The sequence below is a fragment of the Schistocerca gregaria genome, chromosome 8 (genome assembly GCF_023897955.1).
Source record: "Schistocerca gregaria isolate iqSchGreg1 chromosome 8, iqSchGreg1.2, whole genome shotgun sequence".
NCBI classification, from domain to species: domain Eukaryota; kingdom Metazoa; phylum Arthropoda; class Insecta; order Orthoptera; family Acrididae; genus Schistocerca; species Schistocerca gregaria.
In genome coordinates this window covers 370,686,299-370,714,140 of record NC_064927.1, presented here as the reverse complement: position 1 = coordinate 370,714,140, position 27,842 = coordinate 370,686,299, and the positions used below count along the sequence as shown (strand labels likewise).

The 27,842-nt window shown below is 44.9% G+C and overlaps 1 protein-coding gene across 2 annotated transcripts in view; it reads left to right on the top strand.

Annotated features, from left to right (window-relative positions):
- Window positions 1-27,537, top strand: part of LOC126284833 (uncharacterized) — a 71,027-nt gene extending 43,490 nt beyond the window's left edge. The window contains exon 4 of one of the 2 annotated variants that reach the window (XM_049984052.1): window positions 24,752-27,537. In XM_049984052.1, coding sequence (XP_049840009.1) covers window positions 24,752-24,994 — 243 coding nt within the window. In that variant the 3' untranslated portion in view covers window positions 24,995-27,537. Of the gene's footprint in view, window positions 1-9,877; window positions 9,942-24,751 lie in introns of those variants that run through there. The other variant, XM_049984053.1, reaches the window with a different exon arrangement.
- Window positions 27,538-27,842: the final 305 nt, after the last annotated feature.

Genomic DNA, 27,842 nt, shown 5'->3' with positions numbered 1-27,842 from the left:
TTGCCTGTGTCTGTGTGCCTGTGGTTCTGTCAGTGTGATCATGTGATGTATCTGACCCCAGGAATGTGTCAATAAAGTTTCCCCTTCCTGGGACAGTGAATTCACGGTGTTCTTATTTCAATTTCCTGTAGTGTATTTCATTAGTTTCTTCTGTAATGCGTTTTCTTCGTTTCCTTTCGCCGGTCTGCAATTTGCCATCAGACATAGAGGCCTTCACAGCTTGGCAAAAGAACGAACGACAATGAGCTTTTTGTGGAGAACTAATGGCGTATAAGGCGACAGCAGCCTCCACATTTTGCCTACATTCTCCGTAAATCATGATCATTTCAGTGTTTTCTCCTGTGATTCCAACATTCGTCATCTGTTCTCCAAATGATACGAACGTGTGCAGGCAGTAAACAGTGCGCAACTATTGTAATATTTAGAGCCGCTATCTGTTCTACGTCTGCACGATACATGAGCTCCGGCCGCAGTGTACCGCCTGTCATGATATGCCGTAGTTCGCTAGACGGCCACGGTAGCGCGCCTGTCCTATCCTCGTAGCATAGAGGTGGCGTCCCAAGTGCCATTGGATAGTCAAGGGCTATTGAGCAGTATGTCGCAAATTACGCTTGTGTACCCATTTCTAGTCCCCCGATTAAAACGCCATCTATGGCAAAACGAAGAAAATGCTTCAGACAAAACGTATGTAGATTTTGCTTTAGAATCATAATCTGCAGTAAGAGATGGAGGTTCCCATTGAAGATTTCAAAGATGACCTCCGCTATTGAAGCACAGGGTGGAGTGTAGGATTCAGTGTGCTACCAATTGATGTCCCCCTCGCAGACAAACAAATTGAAGTATAACCTCTTTTTGATACGATGTGTAGTTTTCGAGATATTTCAATGTCACCAGCTAAAAGGGACACCCTGCATACTCCCAAATACTGAACATCACCCATTAATAATGCGATTTAACTGTTGTGGTGAAGTTTCGAAGATGACAAAAATGCCCAAAGTGCAAGGATAGTGGGAAGCTACTCGGAAGTAACGCAGACAAAATTTTAATTAGTACATCTGCTGTAAATATCCTAATAGAGTGCTTCAGGTGTAAGAAGTTCAGTTTCTGCAGGACAAATATATTTGTTGTTTGTGACCTATGCTGCCGAAGAACCTATAAATCTACGAAGTAATGTGTTGCAAGAAATAAATCCTGATGGCGAGGTCTCTACTGGCGAGTGTCTCGAAGTACTGTATTAGGTAGTCTTACTTGTAGTGCTGTAATACTTCCACGGAAGTCAAGCGCTGTGTACTTTTGCCGCATTTATCCTTGGATTAATTGCAAATAAAGTCAATCGGACACGTTCTCCTAAGGCAAATTTTAAGTGTCCGCATCTAGAGATTTGGGACACCTAGTAAAACTTTTCAACAAAAGAAGTCCATGATAATAAATTCAAAAACATCAAACATATCAGATATACAATAAATCTTTCATAAAAAGCAACATCTACAAATTTATTCGTAATGGACACATACAAGTATCAGATCAAAACATTTAACATCCCCACCAGCCGCCATACCACAAAGAAAATTCAAAATAAGTTTCCAAGTTTTATTTAATATATTATTTCGAGTGACTGAGTCTGTTTGTATGACACTTGAATTCATGGATTGTTATATTAGAAATGGGAACTGAACACCAAGTAGTCTGATGGTATTAAAAGATATAACTAGAGCACTACGCTCCCCATAGAAAGTTAGAATGAAAAATGCAATACGGAAAGCAACACAGTTCCGAACAGTATTAAAGCACGTGTAGAATTTCTACCACGTGAATGCAGCTGGAGTACTTGACTCTTCCTGCAATTTCACCATACTGTTGAAAGTTGTCTGCTGAATGCGCTTATCTCTGCAAGACATGAATTTTGTGTCTACATCAAGTCCGCTCGATGCACTGCCAGGAACAAGAGTGCATTCTGTGTAGCTCCATGAAGCTTCCCAACCGAAATACACGCGACCACTGCTCTGACTGGCAGCGGTTCCGCGTACCACTAAGACATCCAGCCAACTCCTTGGCCAAGTCGCATTGCTCCAACAGACAGTCGTCCAGAATCAGATAGTCTTTGAGGTGCAACTCAGGCATGGCGCGCTTGTATGTAATTTCAAAAACGTTCGCGCGAAAGCGAATGTGTTTCAGTGTCTCGATTCTATTGAACAAAGGGGCCCCAAGCGAATAGTTCGGCAGTCGAGATCCGTTTTGGGTATTGTATTGCCCCAAATTCAACAAGATAACGCTTTCACGGTTGTAACTAGAAAGTTACTGATGAAAGGAACGCGCATTGTCTGTAACCAGCTGCCGATCTCCAGTAACGAACTACTGCCCTTGGTCGAATAGTTATCACTCATACAGAAAACTTGCCACCCCTAGACACAGGCTGGATGCAACCCTGAGAACTATTAGTTTCTGCCACGGCCCCAGTCCTCGGTATGTAAGACTGAATCGTCGCAAAGTAAAAACTTGTGATACTCATCTCACTGATCCATGTTAACCTGAGAGCGATATATTAAACAAAAAGGCCTAAAGACTACTCTCGACTTCATGGAAGAAGTCGAGCGTAACTGACAGAACAATCATAACTTTATACACCTTAAATAAAAATAAAATTGGCACCCAATAACGAAGTATGTAGGTGCTTTAGACTAAGTTACACATGCTGGCCTTAGCTAAGACCACCGTACAACGAGAGTGGCGTACTGTCAAAAGAGAGTACATGTGTTCATGCTCCGGGTTCCCAGCCGAGACACTTCTACTGATGTACAGATAACACATGCTTCACAGTGAAGGAGTGAAATTATACTGGAATTTGAAACGTATTCCAAAGTTGAAGTAGGCGTACCAGTACGGTTATTGTGGGTAAAACTTCTAAACTGCACACGGATTTATCGTGAAATACTCGCGATATATGGACCAAACGCAATGTCGCGTCCAGCTGTAGTGAAATGGTGCCAACAATTTCACTAAGGCCTCAAAGAATGACTGGTAAATCATTCTGACTACTGTTGACAGAAATTTGGCGACTATACTGAAAAGTAATATCATGCATCTGTGCCACTTTTAAGTGTATTGCAGCAGCCAGTTAAAGCTGAATGCCCTGCCATAATAATTTGTAACTTACTTTTTGAAGTCCCCTCGTATTTAGTTTCTAATGTATTTCTAATGTATCAGATGGAGAGGACACCCGATCTGCCACTCCAGTACATGTAACCCTACACTGTATCATCCATATCGATTTGTTCCGTAGGTTAGCATCGGTAGTGACGTCATTTTCGGTTCAGTGCGCCGAAGTTGAAATTATCTATGCTACTGCGGTCTGTTACTAATTCGTCTGCCTTGCTGATTTTTCGTCCACTGTACCAGGAGGTGATGAGGTGTCGGTTAGGTCATTCGTTCGGCTCAATGTGCTTTGAGTGTCAAGACAATTTGTGCTTTTAGAAATAATAAGTGATTTTTAGCTTTGGATGTAGTGATTATGTTTTATTGAAGAATTACCACCGGCCGGTATGGTCGAATGGTTCTAGGCGCTTCAGTCTGGAAACGCGCGACCGCTACGGTCGCAGGTTCGAATCCTGCCTTGGGCATGGATGTGTGTGATGTCCTTAGGTTAGTTAGGTTTAAGTGGTTCTAAGTTCTAGGGAGCTGATGACCTTAGATGTTAAGTCCCATAGTGCCCAGAGCCATTTCAACCATTTGAAGAATTGCCGAGAGGCATCCAAGTGGAAAGCGAGTTCATAAATGTTATTATGAATGCTTTTCAGCCGAGAATCATGGAAATGGAATGGTGTGCATGGTACTGTTAAGGAGAAGATAAGAGCGACAAAGGTGGACAAGCAGCTCTAGGAAACGCGGCACCATGCGATTTGTTCAAATGGTTCAAATGGCTCTGAGCACTATGGGACTTAACAGCTGAGGTCATCAGTCCCCTAGAACTTAGAACTACTTAAACCTAACTAACCTAAGGACATCACACACATCCATGTCCGACGCAGGATGCGACCCTGCGACCGTAGCAGCAGCGCGGTTGCAGACTGAAGCGCCTAGAACCGCTCGGCCACATGCGATTTGTCAACATAATCTGCAGGACGAGGCGAACTCTTTTGAAAGGCACAAGAACAACTTTGTGGCGAGGTTGCTGGGTATGTAGGAAGGTAGCCCTTAGTTTGGTTGTGGAACTGCAGCCGTTCGTGAGAGTGCATCAAACAGCTACAGCCATACCTTTTCACCTGAAGGTACATTTGTTTAGCAAGTCCTGAAATGACAAATTCAGCCGAACAATCCTTATCAGGCATCAAATTTTTGGCAGTTATTCCAAGGAAAGGCCAGACATACTAGTCGAATTCTGTCAGTAGTAAAGTACCATACTGCATCCCGGCTTCATTTCAAATACAACATGTGGTGTCACTGCCAGACACCGCACTTGCTAGGTGGTAGCCTTTAAGGCGGCCGCGGTCCGTTAGTATACGTCGGACCCGCGTGTCGCCACTATCAGTGACTGCAGACCGAGCGCCGCCACACGGCAGGTCTAGTCTAGAGAGACTCCCTAGCACTCGCCCCAGTTGTACAGCCGACTTTGCTAGCGATGGTTCACTGTCTGTATACGCTCTGATTTGCAGAGACGGCAGTTTAGCACATCCTTCTTATTTCAGTCGACGCCACTTCTTATTTCAGTCGACGCCACATTGGGTGGGGCGACTTGAGTGCTGGTGACGAGTATGAAATGATGATAACACATCACCCACTCCACGAGCGGAGAAAATCTCCAACCCGGCCAGGAATCGAAATTGGGCCCACTGCATGGAAGGCAAACGCGTAACCACTCAGCTATTTTTTTTTTATTTGTTCGGTGCGGATGTCCCATGACAGCCGTTCAAGTTCAGTGGTGAGCCGTTGACCAGTTTCTTTATTAGAGAGGGCAGATAACTCTCTGACCGAACACGCTGAGCTACCATGCTGGCATAACAGCGGACATGACACACATAAACAACAACAGCCATTTCGGTGATACTGGGAGGTGAACGTACTAACCTTCTCATTTTCTTCCACCATTTCAACTGTATACACACTTTTCGGAAGCAATAACGGGTATAGCGTGCCTGATAGTTGCGTTGGCTGGCGGCTTTTGAGGCGTTGCATGCACTGTGGTGCGCCATGTCAGGTCAGCAGTCTTGTGGTGAGTACACCCGTAGTTGTGGTCACGTGTCTTTGATCTGCGAGGGGAGACAACACTGCACCAGCACACTGAATGGCTTACGGAATTGTTGTGTTAACTCTACCACTCGGTGAGCCCAACTACCGAACCGATCGGCAGGCGGCCAAACGATGCAGAACAGGGCTGCTGGCCAGGTGCCATGGGCCGAGGCCGGCCACAGGAAATTCTGCCGTTCACCCAATCTTTATTTCAGATGTTCCCAGCCTGAGGTAATCTCACCTGAGGGGGTAAAATTAAATTTTCTGCGGGGTAAATAGAGTAGGGTTAGATTGTATTTTGATCATTTTTAAAATTTCATTACTGTTATGAATATCACATAATTACTGTAATACTGATTACGTAAGTTACCAATAATTACTTTTTTTCAATTTTACACTCCTGGAAATGGAAAAAAGAACACATTGACACCGGTGTGTCAGACCCACCATACTTGCTCCGGACACTGCGAGAGGGATGTACAAGCAATGATCACACGCACGGCACAGCGGACACACCAGGAACCGCGGTGTTGGCCGTAGAATGGCGCTAGCTGCGCAGCATTTGTGCACCGCCGCCGTCAGTGTCAGCCAGTTAGCCGTGGCATACGGGGCTCCATCGCAGTCTTTAACACTGGTAGCATGCCGCGACAGTGTGGACGTGAACCGTATGTGCAGTTGACGGACTTTGAGCGAGGGTGTATAGTGGGCATGCGGGAGGCCGGGTGGACGTACCGCCGAATTTCTCAACACGTGAGGCGTGAGGTCCCTACAGTACATCGATGTTGTCGCCAGTGGTCGGCGTAAGGTGCACGTGCCCGTCGACCTGGGACCGGACCGCAGCGACGCACGGATGCACGCCAAGACCGTAGGATCCTACGCAGTGCCGTAGGGGACCGCACCGCCACTTCCCAGCAAATTAGGGACACTGTTGCTCCTGGGGTATCGGCGAGGACCATTCGCAACCGTCTCCATGAAGCTGGGCTACGGTCCCGCACACCGTTAGGCCGTCTTCCGCTCACGCCCCAACATCGTGCAGCCCAAGAAAATAGTTAAACATAATTCCAAGAAAACATATAAAAAACATTGGCTAACTAAAGGAATAAGAATATCTTGCAACCGCAAAAGAGAACTGTATCTAACAGCAAGATGGAGTACTGACCCCGAAATTGTTCAATATTATAAAAACTATTGTGCGGTACTAAGAAAAGTTATTAAAAAGTCCAGAAGCATGTGTATCATGTCTCAGATCAGTAACTCTGATAATAAAATTAAAGCAATTTGGAATATTATTGAAAGGGAAACAGGGCAACCAAGAGCACAGGAAGACTTTAGTGCAATAAAATTGAATGACAAGTGCACTAACAAACAATCAGAAATTGAAAATATTTTGAATAATCATTTTTTTAAATGTTGTGGAGAAAATAGGATCTAGATCTTCACTAGAAGAGGCAAGGCTATTAATAGAAGAGGCCATACCTGCACAGTTTGAAACAGCTGTAATTCCACCAACCTCTCCCTCTGAAATCAGTAAAATAATAAACTCACTGAAAAGTAAAAGCTCGTACGGAATTGATGGCATTTCCAGCAAAGTACTTAAAGCTTGTTCCCCACAGATAAGTAGAATTCTCAGCCACGTATGTAATAGCTCTTTGGAGCAGGGTGTTTTCCCTGATAGACTGAAATATGCCATTGTAAAACCATTGCATAAAAAGGGGGATATGTCGGATGTCAACAACTACCGCCCAATCTCTCTTCTGACAGCTCTATCAAAAATTTTTGAGAAAGTAATGTATTCAAGAGTAGCCTCCCATATTTGTAAAAATAAAGTACTAACAAAATGTCAGTTTGGTTTTCAGAAAGGCTTTTCAACAGAAAATGCTATATATGCTTTCACTGATCAAATATTAAATGCTCTGAATAACCGGACATCACCCATTGGTATTTTTTGTGATCTCTCAAAGGCCTTTGATGGTGTAAATCATGGAATTCTTTTAGATAAGCTAAATCATTATGGTTTGAGTGGGGCAGTGCACAAATGGTTTAATTCATACTTAACTGGAAGAATGCAGAAAGTTGAAATAAGTGGTTCGTGTAATGTTAAAACAGCTGATTCCTCAAACTGGGGTGCTATCAAGCACGGGGTCCCACAGGGTTCGGTCTTAGGTCCTTTACTGTTCTTGATATACATTAATGACTTACCATTCCACATTGATGAAGATGCAAAGTTAGTTCTTTTTGCTGATGATACAAGTATAGTAATAACATCCAAAAACCAAGAACTAAGTGATGTAATTGTAAATGATGTTTTTCACAAAATTATTAAGTGGTTCTCAGCAAACGGACTCTCTTTAAATTTTGATAAAACACAGTATATACAGTTCCGTACAGTAAATGGCAAAACTCCAGTAATAAATATAGAATTTGAACAGAAGTCTGTAGCTAAGGTAGAATTTTCAAAATTTTTAGGTGTGTCCATTGATGAGAGGTTAAACTGGAAGCAACACATTGATGGTCTGCTGAAACGTCTGAGTTCAGCTACGTATGCTATTAGGGTTATTGCAAATTTTGGTGATAAGAATCTCAGTAAATTAGCTTACTATGCCTACTTTCATTCACTGCTTTCGTATGGCATCATATTCTGGGGTAATTCATCGTTGAGTAGAAAAGTATTCATTGCACAAAAACGTGTAATCAGAATAATTGCTGGAGCCCACCCACGGTCATCCTGCAGACATCTATTTAAGGATCTAGGGATCCTCACAGTAACCTCACAGTATATATATTCCCTTATGAAATTTGTTGATAATAATCCAACCCAATTCAAAAGTAATAGCAGTGTGCATACCTATAACACCAGGAGAAAGGATGATCTTCACTATGCAGGGTTAAATCTGACTTTGGCACAGAAAGGGGTAAATTATGCTGCCACAAAAGTCTTTGGGCACCTACCAAACAGCATCAAAAGCCTGACAGATAGCCAACTAACATTTAAAAATAAATTAAAAGAATTTCTAGATGACAACTCCTTCTACTCATTGGCTGAATTTTTAGATATAAAGTAAGTAAAAAAAAAAAAAAAAAAAAAAAAACTTAATCATTAGTGTCATGCAATATTTTGTGTAATGTAATTTCTTGTACAGACATCTTTTATTAACCTGACACGTTCCACATCATTACGAAGTGTCGTATTCATGATCTATGGAACAAGTATTAATCTAATCTAATCTCTAATCTAATCCGCCTCCAGTGGTGTCGCGACAGGCGTGAATGGAGGGACGAATGGAGACGTGTCGTCTTCAGCGATGAGAGTCGCTTCTGCCTTGGTGCCAATGATGGTCGTATGCGTGTTTGGCGCCGTGCAGGTGAGCACCACAATCAGGACTGCATACGACCGAGGCACACAGGGCCAACACCCGGCATCATGGTGTGGGGAGCGATCTCCTACACTGGCCCTACACCTCTGGTGATCGTCGAGGGGACACTGAATAGTGCACGGTACATCCAAACCGTCATCGAACCCATCGTTCTACCATTCCTATACCGGCAAGGGAACTTGCTGTTCCAACAGGACAATGCACGTCCGCATGTATCCCGTGCCACCCAACGTGCTCTAGAAGGTGTAAGTCAACTACCCTGGCCAGCAAGATCTCCGGATCTGTCTCCCATTGAGCATGTTTGGGACTGGATGAAGCGTCGTCTCACGCAGTCTGCACGTCCAGCACGAACGCTGGTCCAACTGAGGCGCCAGGTGGAAATGGTATGGCAAGCCGTTCCACAGGACTACATCCAGCATCTCTACGATCGTCTCCATGGGAGAATAGCAGCCTGCATTGCTGCGAAAGGTGGATGTACACTGTACTAGTGCCGACATTGTGCATGCTCTGTTGCCTGTGTCTGTGTGCCCGTGGTTCTGTCAGTGTGATCATGTGATGTATGTGACCCCAGGAATGTGTCAATGAAGTTTCCCTTTCCTGGGACAATGAATTCACGGTGTTCTTATTTCAATTTCCAGGAGTGTAGCATTAACACATAACACAATGTCGTGTTTATAGCTTGTGAAGCACATGCATGAACAACAATACCCTTACACAGTCCAGCCACTACACACATAGTTTCTACTTTTTACCATGCATCTACGACAACACGACAGAGACATATTCGATTCATGTCCTTAAACATCACATGAAGTTGTAGGTAGTGCCTCCAGAGGACCAGAATTTCCTCCATTATTCACTCCGCAACAGATAAATGAACTAATTGACAGCACAACACAACAAGAACTACATAAAATGAGCTATACTTCTGCAGGCCCTACCCAGTATTATTATTATTATTATTATTATTATTATTATTATTATCATTATTGACAAACCGCTAACAAGATACCAGAAAATATCATTCTCATGAAACAGAACTGACTCTTTATTCTCATAAATTAATGAGTACTATTCATAGGGGGTGTCAAATTGATTCCATATTTTTACATTTCCAGAATGCCTTTGATATCTTTGCAAAAACATAATGTCTGATGGGATACCGCAATCACTGGTTATACAATATTACTTATAATCCGTCTTGATTCCAAAAATGTTTATTCAGATAACAAGCTTCGGTTCCTCTAGAACCATCTTCAGTTATGCAATTTTGGTTACAGGAGTAACCCGTCCACACACAGCAACCTTCACATGCCGCGTCACGCAGGGGAAACTGAATTTGTCTTACGCAAGGTCTCCTACTGATAATAACCATTGTTATTGCTAGCTTTCTTGATCATAATAAAATTTCACAGCATACTGTATGCCACTGTTTTTAATTCAGCAACCTGATCGACAACTTAACTGTACCCTGAACCATTTCGCTCAACCAACTTCGTTTTCATCCGCAGCCGAATCATCTCAATGTCAAATCCTTGCAACCGATCCGTACAACCGCTAATTACGACTCCATGCCAACGATACTGCCGATCAACGCCACTACTGCCATCGGCGCTAAACGCAGGGCGAAACCACCCGTCCTTGTGGCCAGATAAGTAGTTACTTATCCTCGCTAGGCTTGTTTGCACGCACCAATATTTGTATTAGTTGTGAGAACAGCATTAGTCCACCACAATATTACTGCATCTGGTGGTAAGAGAGTTTCGGTCGGCTTACAGGGAGTCATCGCGTATTCGGAATTGATAGTATATGCACAACTTATCTGAAAACTTTGACAGTATGAGGCGTAATGGTTCGCTGTCATGTCACCACGTGATCCCGAGAGTAGCCAAGTGCAATAATATCGTGGTTGAGAAGTACCCTTGAAAGGCCGGAACAAGCAATTGTGAATATTAGCGTCCACTGTTCATGTCAGTTACCGACCACAGTGGGCTCGTGACAGGTATGACAACTATTTTAGTACGTCCTCTATTATTAATATATTTGAACCTAGTCGCTGAATAAGGGGGTTCTCATTCTGCTGATTTCTGTCTTTTGATGTGTTCTGATATTGATGGTTCAAATGGGTCTGAGCACTATGGCACTTAACATCTGTGGTCATCAGTCCCATAAATTTAGAACTACTTAAACCTAAGAACATCACACACATTGATGCCCGAAGCAGGATTCGAACCTGCGACCATAGCAGCAGAGCCGTTCTGGACTGAAGCGCCTAGAACCGCTCGGCCACAGCGGCCAACTTGCATATTGACCATTCAGAAGTAAGTACATGTGTGATATTGGATAGCGGAAACGGTAGTGGCAAATTATTTACTGAGTCAGGGCGAGACTTCCGTCAGGAACGGTGAGGATTCATTTAGGTAAACATACGGAATTGTCAGCAATACTGAAGTATATTAACTAACCGAAATTCACAGTACACATAAGAGCAGGTAAAAGTAAATGATGATTAGATAGGAGTCTCTTAATGTGAAAGTACATTGGGGAGGTATGGCTTCAAGGATCACTGAGGCTGGATTCAGATTCGCATCAGAAATACCGAAGTGCCAAACTAGGTCGCAAAAAAATCACGTCTTTCATGTAAATTCTTACGATGGAAAGGCGGACAATGATTTATTCTACCCCCTCCTACCACTACTAAGACAACCAGAGAGCGAATAGAGAGATCAGTACCTGCCATTATCTCAAATACACATAATGTCAAGCATTTTACTAAACATCAGAAAAGTCGTTAACGAATAACGAACAGTTTTTCTTCCTGGATATAGGAGTTCGTTCGGCACAGAATCTCACACTAAAAAGTGCATAATAATGTTGTGCATAATCTGCGAAATCGCAAACACGTGGAGTCCTGATGGACAACTGAATCGATGTTAAACGCAAAGAGTGACCAATTAAAAATAGTTTTACTCCACACAAAATCCTCCACACGATACGTAGATTACTAAGCAAACATATTTAATAAAACATAGAGCCCACAGTGCTTAAGGCACCGGACTCTGGCTACGCAGTGTGATACCTGAAGTCCGAACAAAGCGATGACCATCAAGTTGTCTCAGGCACAAACTGAAATGAGAGTACTATGATACAGAACATAGACACTGCAACCTAACATAACTCATTATTAAACAGAATAGATTAAAAACTCCTCCAAGTCAAATTAGCGCAATGAAATACCTGTATCCACAATTGAACGAGCCAGCTCAGAAGATCGTGACCATTCACTTACGCAGGTGTCGTCAGAGTGGCGAAAATGGCGCCTATCAAACCTAGTGGTGGTGGTGGGGCGGGAGGGTGGGGGGGGGGGGGCGGTGGGAGGAGTGAGATCCGTAGCCTGACCCATTACCAAGTGACAAAGTTTCAACCTAAAATCTTTGGCTCTACTCTCAACTTTCGCCCAGTGCTATACTACCCAACCTGGTTAAATTGCCAATGACTGCACACCAAATTGGAATTCCAGACACCCACGTATTCACTCACTCATGATCAGTTGTAGAGTACTTAAGCAAAGGGAAGTATTTTTAGAATCACAAATCAGTAGAAAATAAAACTAACTGACACGAAGGTGACCACATTATAAAGATTTCATGGAGCAGCTCAGTATAAAGAAGTACTCATTTCCATCGTGATAATGAATGTAAAATGGCATGATTCCACTTGTGAACTAAGAGGCAGAAGGTTGTAGTTTTGGAAATATTGTACTGCCTCCGGACTTCGCCAAAAGATCTGCTTCCCGAATGTCGTCGACCGAATGTAGCACACTTTTCCTGACATGTGTCTACTGCTTATTGTCAACACGGACCATTAAGTTTCCCATCCAGGTGTATGCTGTCTGATCAAAAGTGTCCCGACACATCTCAGCGGACATTAATGTTAGATGTTCCCACCCTTACTTTTATGACGTCTTGAACTCTTTTGGGAACACTTTCAGTTCTACCTCAAGAACCGAAACTAGAGAACGTAGCGTGTTATTGGACGCTTCGGTTTGTAATGAACTCATCCCAAAGGCGTTCCATCGGGCTCAGGTCAGCTCTCTGGGCAGGCCAGCACACTTCAGGAACGTTATTGTCTACTGACTATTGAGTCACAGATGTTGCTTTATAACAGGTACCATAGTCATGCTGATACAATTATCGCCTCCGAACTGTTCCTCGTCTACACCCTTTACACAATTCCGTAAGAGGTGTTCAAATCCATCCGCATTTAGCGTTTTCTTAAGCGCAGCAAGGAAAGTACAAAAATGTTCAGGGGAATTCAGGAATACAGAAATACAAGTCACTGAGGAATGAAATAAACAGGAAATGCAGGGAAACTGAGACGAAATAGCGGCGGAAAAAGTGTGAAGAAATCGAAAGGGAAATGATGGACGGAAGGACTGACTCAGCATATAAGAAAGTCAAAACAACCTTAAGAGTGCAACGGGAATTCCACTGTTAAATGCAGAGGAGAGAGTGGATAGGTGGAAAGAGTACATTGAAGGCCTCTATGAGAAGGGAAGATTTGTCTAATGTGATAGACGGAACAGGAGTCGATTTCCAAGAGATAGGGGATCCAGTATTAGAATCAGAATTTAAGAGAGCTGTGGAGGACTTAAGATCAAATAAGGCTGAAGGGATAGCTAACATCCAATCAGAATTTCTAAAATCGTTGGGAGAAGTGACAACAAAACGACTATTCTCGTTGGTGTGTAGAATGAGTCTGGCGACATACCATCTGACTTTCGGAAAAGCATCATCCACACAATTCCGAAGACAACAAGAGCTGACAAATGCGAGAATTACCGCACAAACAGCTTAACAGCTCATGCATCCAAGTTGCTTACAAGAATAATATACAGGAGAATGGAAAAGGAAATTGAGGATGCGCTAGATGACGATCGGTTTGGCTGTTGGAAAGGTAAAGGCACGAGACAGGCAATTCTGACCTTGCGGTTAACAAGGGGAGCAAGGCTAAAGAAAAATCAAGACACGTTCATAGGATTTGCCGACCTGTGGAAAAGCGTTCGACAATGTAAATTGGTGCAAGATGTTCGAGATTCTGGGATAAATAGGGTAAGGTACAGAGAGAGACGGGTAGCAATGTCTTTTACCCCTCTAGTTCAACCTGTGCATTGAAGAAGCAATGATGGAACTAAAAGAAACGTTCAGGAGCGGGATTAAAATTCAAGGTGAAAAGATATTAATGATACGATTCGCTGATGACTTTGTTATCCTGAGTGAAAGTGAAGAAGAATTACGTGATCTGCTGAATAATTCTATTCAGAATATGGAATGAGTAAATCGAAGGAAGACGAAAGTAATGAGAAGCAGCAGGAATGAGAACAGCGAGAAAATAACATCGGGATTACTGATCACGAAGTAGATTAAGTCAAGGAATTCTACCACCTAGGCTGCAAAATAATCACTGACGGGCGGAGCAAGGAGCACATCAAAAGCAGACCAGCACTGGCAGAAAGGGCATTCCTGGCTAATAGACGTCTATTAGTATTAAACATAGGCCTTTCAATTTTAAACCTAGCTGTGTGCAGCAACCGTGACAATTTTTTTTGTAGTAAAGACAGCCCACTGGTTGCAGCGGATTTTATAGTCGAATTGATCATGGTTTCGACTCCTAAACTAAGGGAGTCTTCATCAGAATTTATATTACATACATAAAACATTGAGCATTGCAGCTCTCGTCATATAATTTTAAAACCAAAAAGCCCACGTCACATAATAAAACATCCTACGTAAAAGTTTTACAGTCATTTCTAATTAAAAAGTGGCAATCTTTAATTTTTAACTAGATGACATATTTTAGTTTGCCCATTATCTGTATATTGTGCAGTCGACGTTTCTGGACGCATTAAGTAGCGCGCAGATGAGTGCTGTCGACAAGGGATCTGAGATAGATTCCATATTCCTAGGTTTCCAGAAGGCTTTTGATACCGGTCCTCACAAGCGACTATTAATCAAATTGCGTGCATATGGAGTATCGTATCAGTTGTGTGACTGGATTCGTTATTTCCTCTCAGAGAGGTCACAGTTCGTAGTGACAGATGGTAAATCATCGAGTAGAACAGAAGTGATTTCATGCATTCCGCAAGGTAGTGTCGTAAGCCCTCTGCTGTTCCTGATTTACATAAATGATCTAGGTGACAATCTGAGCAGCCCCTTAGATTGTTTGCAGATGACGCGGTAATTAATCGTCTAGTAAAATAATCAGACGATTAACTCCAGTTACAAAATGATCTAGAGAGAATTTCTGTATGGTGCGAAAAGTGGCAATTGACACTAAACAAAGAAAAGTGCAAGGTCATCCACAAGTGTACTAAAAGAAATCCGATAAATTTTGGGTATACGATAAATCGCACAAATCTAAGGGCTTTCAGTTCGACTAAATACCTTGGAATTACAATTACGAGGAACTTAGATAGTATTGTGGCGAAGGCGAAACAAAGACTGCGCTTTGTTGACAAGACACTTAGAAGATGCGACACACCCACTACAGAGACAGCCTACATCACACTTGTCCGTCCCTTGCTGGAATATTGCTGCAGGGCATCGGATCCTTACCAGGTAGGATTGACGGAGTATATCGAAAAAGTGCAAAGAAGGGCAGCTCGTTTCGTGTTATCGCGCAATAGGGGTGAGGGTGTCATGCGAGTTGTAATGGCAGTCACTGAAACAAAGGCGGTTTTCTTTGCGGTGAGATCTATTTAAGAAATTTTAATCAACATCTTACTCTTCCGATTGCGAAAATATTTTGTTGAAACGCACCTACGTAGGGAGAAATGACCATAATAATAAAATAAGAAAAATCAGAACTGGAACGGAAAGATTTAGGTGTTCCTTTTTCCCACGCGCCATTTGAGAGTGGAATGGTAGAGAAGTAGTATGAAAATGGTTCGATGAAATCTCTCCCAGGCAATTAAGTATGAATTGCAGAGTAAACATGTAGATGTAGATATTTTGTGTGTGTGTGTGTGTGAGAGAGAGAGAGAGAGAGAGAGAGAGAGAGAGAGAGAGAGAGAGGGAGGAGAGAGAGAGAGAGAGAGAGAGAGAGAGAGAGAGAGAGAGAGAGACTAGATTTTAGTAGAAATATTTTAGGGTATCGTATTCATCGGGACCACCTCATATAACTTTTCATCCAGAAGCAAAACAAAACATGTGGCAAGCAAATGTATTGCAGCTACCAAGGAGACATTAACCGGCAAAGTTGCCATTCTTGTAACTTTCTTCATTACGAAGATATTGTATTATGTCGGAGCTAAGAGCATTTCAAAATGGGCAAATTGGTAGTGCCACTGTTTCGTGCTTCCATTAGCAATGTAACGGACGGGCTTGGTGTTTAAAGAAGCATCGTATCTAAATTTATACCCCCGCAGTGGAACGAAAAAACATCATCCGCTGGGTGATAGTGGCAGACGGTCATTGAGGAGGATTGTGTGGAAAAATATGAGAACGACAGCTGCAAAAGTCTTTGCAGAACTGAATGTCGCACTCGCAAACAGTGTCAGCACCGTAATCAGGGAATTGCAGGGACAGCTAGAATTCTACGACAGCTCATCAGTGATTCAAATGCCTTTAACATTAAATCCTGGTGCTGAAATCATAAAGTCTGGTCTTCCGAGCAGTGGGAGAAATTCATCTGGGCGGATGAGTCTTGTTTCAAACTGTTTTGAACTTGTTGCCGAGTTTACGTCTGGCGTACACCATCTCAGACACGCAATGCACACTGACTGAGACATGGCGGGGGTTCGGTGGAGATTTGGGCAGCCATATTGTGGTATTCCACGTTCCCCAGTGGTATTCTGCAAGGTCACATTATTACCAGGGATTATGTGACGATTTTGGTGGATCAGGTCCTTCTCATGTTACATTTTTTTTTCAAATTTTGATACTGTGTTCTAAGACGCACGGGACCCTGTTCATAGAGTTCATTTCGTCGTGGACTGGTTTTGTGAGCAACGGGGTGAAGTATCGCGTCTTCCTTGGTCACCCCAATTAATATTGTTGAGCTTTTGTGGTATTCTTTGGAGAGCCGGCTGGGTGATCGCTATTCATCTCTACCCTCATTACGTGACACTATGTTGTACGACGAATAGTATAAGATTCCCTTGTAAACCATACAGGATTTGTATTTATCCAATCGGAGACTGCTGGCAGCTGTTTTGAACGCCAACGGTTTTCCTACGCCGTAATGTATTGTATGTTTGGTTTCTCCATAGTTTGGTCCATTCGCCGTATCACAGAGTACTATTCAAGGAAACACGACGTAATTAAAAATGTAACAGAAATCTGACATTGACTGTCCAGTAGCAGAAAACAGTGCAATATGCGAACTAGCATAACTCGTCTACTTGTTGCAGTTGTCGGTAAACAAATGGGAATACAAGGAAAATGCACATAGATTGTTCAGTCAGACGCCTTCAATTGAATTTTTGTGTGAGTACAGAGTATACCAATGAAGGAAAAGTAGAAATAATACTCATGTGGAGTAGTCAAGGTTGGCCGGGGTAGCCGAGCGGTTCTAGGCGCTTCAGTCTGGAACCGCGCGACCGCTAGTGTCGCAGGTTCGAATCCTGCCTCGGGCATGGATGTGTATGATGTCCTTAGGTTAGTTAGTCCGCAGCTCGTGGTCGTGCGATAGCGTTCTCGCTTCCCACGCTCGGGCTCTATTCCCAGAGGAGTCAGGGATTTTCTCTGCCTCGTGATGACTAGGTGTTGTGTGTTGTCCTTAGGTTAGTTAGGTTTAAGTAGTTGTAAGTTCTAGGGGACTGATGACCATAGATGTTAAGTCCCATAGTGCTCAGAGCCATTTTTGAACCTTAGGTTGGTTAGGTTTAAGTAATTCTACGTTCTAGGGGACTGATGACCTCAGATGTTAAGTCCCATAGTGCTCAGAGCCATTTGAACCATTTTTAGTGGTTAAGGTTCACTCTCCATACAGGATGTCTCAAACCTTCTGGGTGAATCTGAAACAGGTGATAGTGGGTCCACAGCCAATTATAGTGAGATAGGGAAAACAATTGTTGAAACTACATATTCACTGAGTTGCGGACATGTACAGCGTACACAGTCCAAGACACGCAGCTGCCGCGCGGAGTGGCCTCGCAGTTAGGGGCGCCATGTCACGGATTGCGAGGCCGCTCCTACCGGAGGTTCGAGTCCTCGCTCGGGTATGGGTGTCCGTGTTGCACTTCGCGTTAGTTTAAATAGTGTGTTAGTCTAGGGACCAATGACCTCAGCAGTTTGGTCCCTTAGGAATTCGCACGTATTTGAACATTTTTGACAACGCAGCTCATATATTTGTTCAAAGAGACAACCGCCAGTCCCAATGCATGTATTGCAACTGCGCACGCCTTTATTCTGCATTCTAGCAAAATCCCCGGGTGTCTGCCGTACTCTGGAGCAGTAGCGAGTGACAAACAGTGCACAGACCCCACCACCACACACACATACCGTTGTAACGTGGCTATAACTTCGACCCTTACAAGAACTCATCCACATACTTTGCCGTGATCTACAAACACAATTATGTATCATGTGATAGGTTGTACATCGTATATGTGAATACACTCCTGGAAATTGAAATAACAATACCGTGAATTCATTGTCCCAGGAAGGGAAAACTTTATTGACTCATTCCTGGGGTCAGATACAACACATGATCACACTGGCAGAACCACAGGCACACAGACACAGGCAACAGAGCATGCACAATGTCGGCACTAGTACAGTGTATATCCACCTTTCGCAGCAATGCAGGCTGCTATTCTCCCATGGAGACGATCGTAGAGATGCTGGATGTAGTCCTGTGGAACGGCTTGCCATGCCATTTCCACCTGGCGCCTCAGTTGGACCAGCGTTCGTGCTGGACGTGCAGACCGCGTGAGACGACGCTTCATCCAGTCCCAAACATGCTCAATGGGGGACAGATCCGGAGATCTTGCTGGCCAGGGTAGTTGACTTACACCTTCTAGAGCACGTTGGGTGGCACGGGATACATGCGGACGTGCATTGTCCTGTTGGAACAGCAAGTTCCCTTGCCGGTCTAGGAATGGTAGAACGATGGGTTCGATGACGGTTTGGATGTACCGTGCACTATTCAGTGTCCCCTCGACGATCACCAGAGGTGTACGGCCTGTGTAGGAGATCGCTCCCCACACCATGATGCCGGGTGTTGGCCCTGTGTGCCTCGGTCGTATGCAGTCCTGATTGTGGCGCTCACCTGCACGGCGCCAAACACGCATACGACCATCATTGGCACCAAGGCAGAAGCGACTCTCATCGCTGAAGATGACACGTCTCCATTCGTCCCTCCATTCACGCCTGTCGCTACACCACTGGAGGCGGGCTGCACGATGTTGGGGCGTGAGCGGAAGACGGCCTAACGGTGTGCGGGACCGTAGCCCAGCTTCATGGAGACGGTTGCGAATGGTCCTCGCCGATACCCCAGGAGCAACAGTGTCCCTAATTTGCTGGGAAGTGGCGGTGCGGTCCCCTACGGCACTGCGTAGGATCCTACGGTCTTGGCGTGCATCCGTGCGTCGCTGCGGTACGTTCCCAGGTCGACGGGCACGTGCACCTTCCGCCGACCACTGGCGACAACATCGATGTACTGTGGAGACCTCACGCCCCATGTGTTGAGCAATTCGGCGGTACGTCCACCCGGCCTCCCGCATGCCCACTATACGCCCTCGCTCAAAGTCCGTCAACTGCACATACGGTTCACGTCCACGCTGTCGCGGCATGCTACCAGTGTTAAAGACTGCGATGGAGCTCCGTATGCCACGGCAAACTGGCTGACACTGACGGCGGCGGTGCACAAATGCTGCGCAGCTAGCGCCATTCGACGGCCAACACCGCGGTTCCTGGTGTGTCCGCTGTACCGTGCGTGTGATCTTTGATTGTACAGCCCTCTCGCAGTGTCCGGAGCAAGTATGGTGGGTCTGACACACCGGTGTCAATGTGGTCTTTTTTCCATTTGCAGGAGTGTATATAAAGGAGACTGAATTGTCACGTACGTCTTGTAAATAATTGTTAACGCTTATTGTATGAAAGGTGGCGGAGTGTCTTTGTTATAAAAACGGCATAATGAATGATGGCCTATACTAGTAGAGGTTGGAACGCCAGTGGAAATGAAACGGCAGGCACAACTCAAGCTCTGGGCTGCAGGCCCGCACAGGTGTTTGTCCTGTTTAAACACAGGAGGTAGCTTGACGGACGTCGGGGCACCTGAGCTATGGAGCACAATAGGGTGACGTCTGGGCGATATTGTAGTAGAGGCCGGAAGGATAGCCGGATACTACTTCCGAAAGTTGAGATTCTTGGACGCAGGTGAGAGGAACGGAGAAGCGGCACCTCGGAAACCACGGAGGCTGGGTTATTTCCAAGAATTTTTATTCAGAAGCTTACCATTGTACGAGTATAGGTTTTTTTTCTCGCAAACTTTCCCCGCTGGACGACAAAAGACTAAAATATGGTTGGTCAGCGTTCGGAAGAATCTGTAGAGAGGGAGAATATTCCGTGCTTTCGGGAATATGATTCGTTTTCGGAATTGCGACGGTGGGGAGCCGAGCCTTGTTGGGAAGCCAGAACTGTAGAGACGCCGTCTTTCGTTGTGAGCGCCCGTGTGTGACGGTCGCTCGATATCAGGTTTTTTTGGTACAGACGTACTTGCTGTCTTTGCTCTCAGGAGATTTTGTAGTTAGAACGTTATGCACAGTACTGTTGCGATCCTATACGATTCTGGACTTCACGTCCTGTTTGGAAGTCGTCGTTGAGTGCGCAACGTTCAGTAATTGAGAGCACTTCCTCTACTTATGTTGAGACGTTATCTGAACTCCGTCCTTGTGGCTGGGAGTTTGCGTTTCTTGTCTGTAGAATACAGAGAGGAGAAGACAGTATTAGAGTATACTAGTCAAAGGATCGCCTTTTGCCGTCCTGGTGTTTGAAAGAGTTTTTATTTTATGGCTGGAGTTCTTCCATCTACGCAGACGTGTACGAAAACCAGCACGCCGAGGCACCAGACCCAGTACATATAGTGATTTCGCTAACTGCTTCGGCTTATTAGGGGTTATAAAGCTAAACAGCTGTGATCACGTTAGTTTATCTCCACTGAGGTTCCACACCAACGTAGATCATGTTTGAAAGTAGTGTCTTCTAGTGTTTGATACGTAGATGCTGAAGCAAATGCCGGGATGGTTCCTTTGAAAGGGCACGGCCGCCTTCCTTCCCTGATCAGAGCTTGTGCTCCGTCTCTAATGACCTCGTTGTCGACGGGACGTTGAACACCAATATCCTCCTCCTCCGTAGATGATGTCAGTCATTTCGCGTTAATGATATTAGACGGCGCACTCATAATAAGGGGCAGAGTCGGGAAAATGATTAGCAATTTTACTTAGGAAATGTAAACTTTGTAATGTAACAGCTTTTTTTAATCTACAATAAATATATAAGCAGGAACAACGTTTATCACTTAGTAGGAGTAGTTGCCTTCATAACTCATTTATGTTTAGATAGTAATTTATAGAATTAAGATATCCTAAGATCTGCTTCAGAGGATAGACAGACAGGGCCAAATCTGCATTTTGCTTTTATTATATTCCGTTGCGCACATTCATTTTACACCCACCTGGAGGAGCATCTTGGACCGTATACAACTCAGCTCATTCCGGCGTATCACGTGACGACCTAACGCATGGTACCGGTAGGACACATTCCTGTGACCAGCTTGTGATATGTCCATAGTGAGGTGTTTTACTATGTACAATGCGCGTAGTCTAAGATGGAACGTTACTTGTCCTGACAGTTGGCAGCCATGCATTTAATGTGCGATGTGGCAGGAGTAATGCTCGTAAAGCAACACGAATGTATACAGAACGCTTTCCCAACATGCGTTATCCTAATTGGAAGAAGTTTACCTCCCCTGGATACCAACTTACGAGAGACGGGATCATTTACGTCACAGAGAGCCGGCCAAGGGTCGCGCCAGAGACATGTTCGAACATCAGACTTTGAGAGGATGATGTTGGATCGTGTGACCGACTACCCTCCGCCACACATCATCAGGTGGCTTGCGGAGTATGGATGTAGATGCAGATGTAGAAGAGGAGTTCCTGTCCCATAGCCAGCGCGACCGGTGGATCTCACATCTATTGACCTTTTCCTCTGGGGTTAGGTCAAGACGATGGAAATGGGTGAAGACCTGCTTTGCTGGGCCCACGATTCCTGCCTCCTGTTACGACAGACGCCAGGGATCTTCGAGAGAATGCAGCAGAACTTCATGCACCGTTGCCATGCATGATCTGAGACTGGCGAACGACACTTTGAACAGTTACTATGACCTACGTTGTCGTTATGCTTTGTGAGCTGTGTATGTCCGTAACATAGTAAATATGCATTTCGGACCATTGGTTACCTATCTCATTATAGACTGAGGTGACACATCATGGGCAGGTCGAAGTGTCCTAGCGGTTTTAGGCGCTACAGTCTGGAACTGCGTGACCGCTACTGTCGCAGGTTCGAATCCTGCCTCGGGCACGGAGGTGTGTGATGTCCTTAGGTTAGTTAGGTTTAAGTAGCTCAAAGTTCTAGGGCACTGATGACCTCAGAAGCTAAGTCTCATAGTGCTCAGAGCCATTTGAACCATTTCACACATCATGGGATACATCCTAACATCGTGTCGGACCTGTTTTGCCCGGGGCAGTGCGGGAACTCAACGTGGCGTGGATTCAACAAGCCGTTGGAAGTGCCCTCCAGAAATATTGAGCTACGCCGCCTCTACAGCCGTCCGTAATTTCGAAAGTGTTTTCAGTGCAGGATTTTGTGCATGAACTCACCTATCGGTTTCGTTCCATAAATACTCGAATGGATTCATACTGGGCGATCTGGGTGGCCTAATCACCTGCTCGGACTGTCCAGAATGTTCCTCAAACCAGTCGGGATCAACAGAGACCCAGTGATATGGTGAACTGTCATCCATTAAAATTCCGTCCTTGTTTGGGAACGTACAGTCCATGAACGGCTGCAGATGGTCTGCAAGTAGCCGAGCATAGCCATTTCCAGTCAATGACGGATTCAGGTGGACCAGAGGACACACGCCATACCACGTAAACACAGACCACATAATTGTGGAGGCGCCACCGGCTTACTCACTGCCTTGTGATAACTTGGGTCAATGGATTCGTGAGGTCTGCACCAGACTCAAATCCTACCTTCTTACCAACAGAAATTGGGATTCGTCTGACCAGGCCACTGTTCTCCAGGGTCCAACCGATATGGTCACCAGCAGGCGATATCGTGCTCTTTGCAAAGATACTCTTGTCGGTCGTCTGCTGCTACAGCCAGCTGACGTCAAATTTCGCTGCACTTTCCTGACAGATACGTTCGTCGTACACTCCACATTGACCTTTGTGATTCTTTCACTAAGTGTTGCTTGTCTGTTAGCACTGAACTCTCTACGCAAATGCCGCTGCTGTCGGTCGTAGGGTGAAGTTACACTACTGACCATTAAAATTGCTACGCCACGAAGATGGCGTACTACAGACGCGAAATTTAACCGACAGGCAGAAGATGCTGTGATATGCAAATGATTAGCTTTTCAGAGCATTCACACAACGCTGACGCCGGTGGCTACACCTACAATGTGCTGACCATGGCTGCGGCTACCCTTGACGCTGCGTCACAGACAGGTGTGCCTGCGATGGTGTACTCAACGACGAACCTTGGTGCACCAATGGAAAAACGTGTATTCGTCATCTCCATACCGGCGTAACAGCCGGCGTGATGGTATGGGGTGCCATTGGTTACACGTCTCGGTCACCTCTTGTTCGCGCTGGTCTCGCGGTTGTAGGTGCGCAGTCCGGAACCGTGCGACTGCTATGGTCGGAGGTTCGAATCCTGCCTCGGGCATGGATGTGTGTGATGTCCTTAGGTTAGTTAGGTTTAAGTAGTTCTATGTTCTAGGGGACTAATAACTACAGCAGTTGAGTCCCATAGTGCTCAGAGCCATTTGAACCTTTTTTTAAACCTCTTGATCGCCTTAGCAGCACTTTGAACAGTGGACGTTACAGTTCAGATGTGTTACAACCCTTCACTCTACTCTTAATTCGATCCCTGCGAAACCCTACATTTCAGAAGAATAATGCACAACCGCATGTTGCAGGTCCTGTACGGCCTTTCTGGATACAGCAAATGTGCATCTGCCGCCCTCGGCAGCACATTCTCCAGATCACTCACGAATTGAAAACGTCTGACTCAATGCCCAGGCGTATCAAGGCCGTTATTACGGCCAGAGGTGGTTGTTCTGGGTAGTGATTTCTCAGGATCTATGTACCCAAAATGCGTGACAATGTAATCACATGTAAGTTCTAGTATAATATATTTGTCCAATGAATACCCGTTTATTAAAAATGGTTCAAATGGCTCTGAGCACTACGGGACTTAACATCTGTGGTCATCAGTCCCCTAGAACTTAGAACTACTTAAACCTAACTAACCTTAGGACATCACATACATCCATGCCCGAGGCAGGATTCGAACCTGCGACCGTAGCAGTCGCGCAGTTCCGGACTGAGCGCCTAGAACCGCTAGACCACCGCGGCCGGCCTCGTTTATCATCTGCATTTCTTATTGGTGTAGCAATTTTAATAGCCAGTTATGTAGTTGGCCACTGCGTTGTCCGAGGAGATAGGCAATGCCTGAAATTTGGTATTCTCGGCACACTATTGAGACTGTAGATCTCAGAATACTGAATTCCCTAAGGATTTCCGAAAGGGAATGTCCCTTTAGTCTAGTTCCAACAACCATCCCGCGTTCAAAGTGTGTTAATTCCAGCAGTGCAGCCTTAACCACGTCGGAAACCTCCTCACATGAATCACGTGAGTATAAACGACAGTTTCATCAATACAGTGCCATTTTATACCTTGCGTACGTGATACTACCGCCATCTATGTATGTGGACATCGGTGTCCCCTGACTTTTGTCTTCTCAGTGCAATCGGCGGTGGACCCATTATCACTTGTTTCTATTGGACCAAAAGGTCTGAGAGATCCTGTCTATGAACCGATCGAGGGCGATGTTAGAGCTGGAACCTTTCTGTGCCCACAGGACCCGTCCGGCTGGAGCCCTCCCGATGTGTCCTTTCCGTACGTGGGCTGCGACTCCAAAGAAGAGCTGCCCTCGGAGCGGTACGAGTTCTCAGTGACGGGCCCCAGCGGGCGCACCGCCACCTGCTGGTTCGTGCCCAACCAGGAGACCCGCGGATCCTGCTACAGGGAGCAGCTGGACGCCGCCTGCCCGCCGGGATTCCGCTTCCTCAGCGACGGCCGCTGCTGCGACGAACCAACTTAGAAAGCGTTCGATACGCCCGTCTCTGTACCTGGACATTGTGCTCTGCCCTCATACTCGTCTGAAATATGTCGCTAACAAAGCTCTATTTATTCCACGGGGTTTCGCGCTTGCAGACAGGTGACGTCGACATCTTGCCACGACATTTCGGTTCACAACCGTTCAGCCATCTTCAGGTGAATTTTACAGTGGAGACTGCTGGTGCACGTCGCTAACTCTATGACGGAAATTGACGCAGTGCCGCACGCACGAAATGCTGGCATGTATAGTGAAAGTTCAGTTATCAAAATCCTAAAACTAACTGTCGCTCGACGCGTCATTAAGAATGAATCTTTGTTGAAATTCGCTTACAAAATTATGAAGCTCTTCCACCAAACCTTTTTCCACACAAATTCCATAATAATTTAATCTCGTCGTGGCCAAGATTTTTGTGACAGATTAACTTATAGAACGCGCTGTAAATCTTGACGGCGCGATCGTTCTGAGATTCAGTTATCAAGGAATCTGTAGAAATACGTTTGGTGGAAGACCGTATCAGTCGTGATGGGTGCTTTCAACCTAGTAAGACTTGGGACCCGGTGATTCTTCCGATTTCTTCAGAAAGACAAAATTTCACGCCTAATGACACGTCCAGCGAGAGTTAATTTTATTATTTTGACAACTGAATGTCAACTCTGGAGACCTAAACTTCGACAGAGGGTGTGCATGCAATATCGCCATTCCGCAGGCGTTTGCGCTCTCCATATGGAGCAATATTCGAGAGAGGGCACTAAATTCGACAATAGGCTGTTAAGAAGAGAAAACCTACGATCGTATACCACTCTTTAGCATAAAGTCGGCGACGCGCAAAAGCAGTCTCCAGTACAAAATTCACCTGAAGATGGAAGAATGGTTGTGAGCCGAAATATCGTGGCAAGATGTCGAAGTCATCCGTCTGCAAGCCCGAAATCGTAAGGAATGTGCATTACGCCTGGAAAACCTCAACAATCACAAAGCTGTATGTGTTTTTCGATTGTATCGGTTTTGAATTTTTTTGAAGAGTGACAGCTGTTGCTATGATTGACTGACAGCTATATAGGCGGTGAAAGAAGCGTCGCCAAAGCGCCCACATTGCACAAAATCTGTAATGTACGGTATGTCGCCAAAAGGCAACGCTGTGGACATTTACAGATAGGAAACAGTGGTGACAGCAATCGTTAAATCCGCCTGACACGTTGTAAGATTCGCGCAAGTTTGCTAGGTGGTGCGCGCAACACCCCGTTAACCTTCCAAATGGGTCAACTAAAACTGTACCTCAGTAGAATGATTTGCAATATAGAGCACTTTGAGGACTTAATTTGTTAGGTAATAACAGAAGCACCATGATACAACAAGACTTGCTATTCTTTTATCAGTGCTTTTTCGCCACACTATTCCACATCAAGCTCCACTGAACAGCTGCTTAAGAGCAAAGTAACTCTTCTAGGAATATTCACCGGAAGAGTGATTCTAACATGAAAAACGGAAGCTTACCAGGCCAAGACAACCATTCGTGGAAGTTCGCACGAGAGAACTCGGACAGAAGGCTCGCTGAGTTATTGACACAGCAGATTACTTCCAACGTTGTTGATACAAATGAATACGCTTCCCTGTACTGTACTACGACCGTGGAGGTAAAGCTACATACCGTACGTGCGCTTGACTGGTGGCTAGCAAGGAGTGGGGACAGCTAGCTTGCTTGCCGAAGCTGTTACGCGGTGTTAAGTTGCGAGATCTGGAGCAAGTTCTACCGTGGCAAAATGTCCGCTTCAAGTGCAAATGTTTGTTAGAACATATGGGAGTTTTCTCGGCTATAAGACCGATCCTTCTACACATACATCAATTAAAGGACTAATTCTTTCTTTGTTGCACAATGGAGGCACCTGCGGTAACTAAAAAGCACTTTCAGGTTATGTTCCCGTTTTACACCTTCCTAGCGTGGGCACGCTCTTGCGGTGAGGCAACGCCTTCCAGGCTGTGTCGTCAGGCGCCGACAGGACTCCTGTTTGGTCATTGCAGGTAGCATTCAGAGAACCCTGTAAGAGAAATAGCACCGGAGCAATCGCAGGGGAAACTTAATGCAAGGACGCAAGCTGCTTAGCGGTCGATTGACTCTGCTTAGGAGCTGTCGCGCAAGCCAGCGAGTAACCCGCCAGAGAATCTGACTCCGTGCGAGATCGGCTTTATTCACCTCCGCCCGATTTGTTGAATTGTCAGTTACCTAACAACCCTAATTCTCCTGTAGTAAGGTATATGGTGTTCGCATCACTAGGCTACGTGTGAACTATTACTGCTGTCCTTCCTCTGAGGAAACCTAGGAAAGCATTGTAGACATACATAAAATTGGTGCTTATCTGTTGAAATGCAACAAAATGCATAATTATATTCAAATATAATCAAGTACATCGTATCGGTACAATTCTGTGTCGACATAGTTCATCATTTTAAGTTCTACACAAATTAATTATTTAAAATTTATTAATGTATTGTGATGTTATTTAATAACAGGGTGATTTTATACATAAACATACTTTTATTTTATTCTTATCATCACTTTCAGCCCAGATACATCACATACAGTCCACTGGTGTGGCTCGTGGTTTGTAAACTGGAGAAGGCTGCCATTTATCGACCATAACTATGGTGCTGAAGCCCTCTAAATCCTGTAAATCCTTTCCTTTCCATAACTAGCCATTAAATAATAGCAAAAGCTAATTTCAGGCTAAGATATAAAGGTAGCACGTTTAGCTGCCGACCTCTAATTTTTCGTCACTTTATGAAGATAAACCGCACTAAAGGGAGACCTTTAAGACAGTGTGTGTTACATTCATTG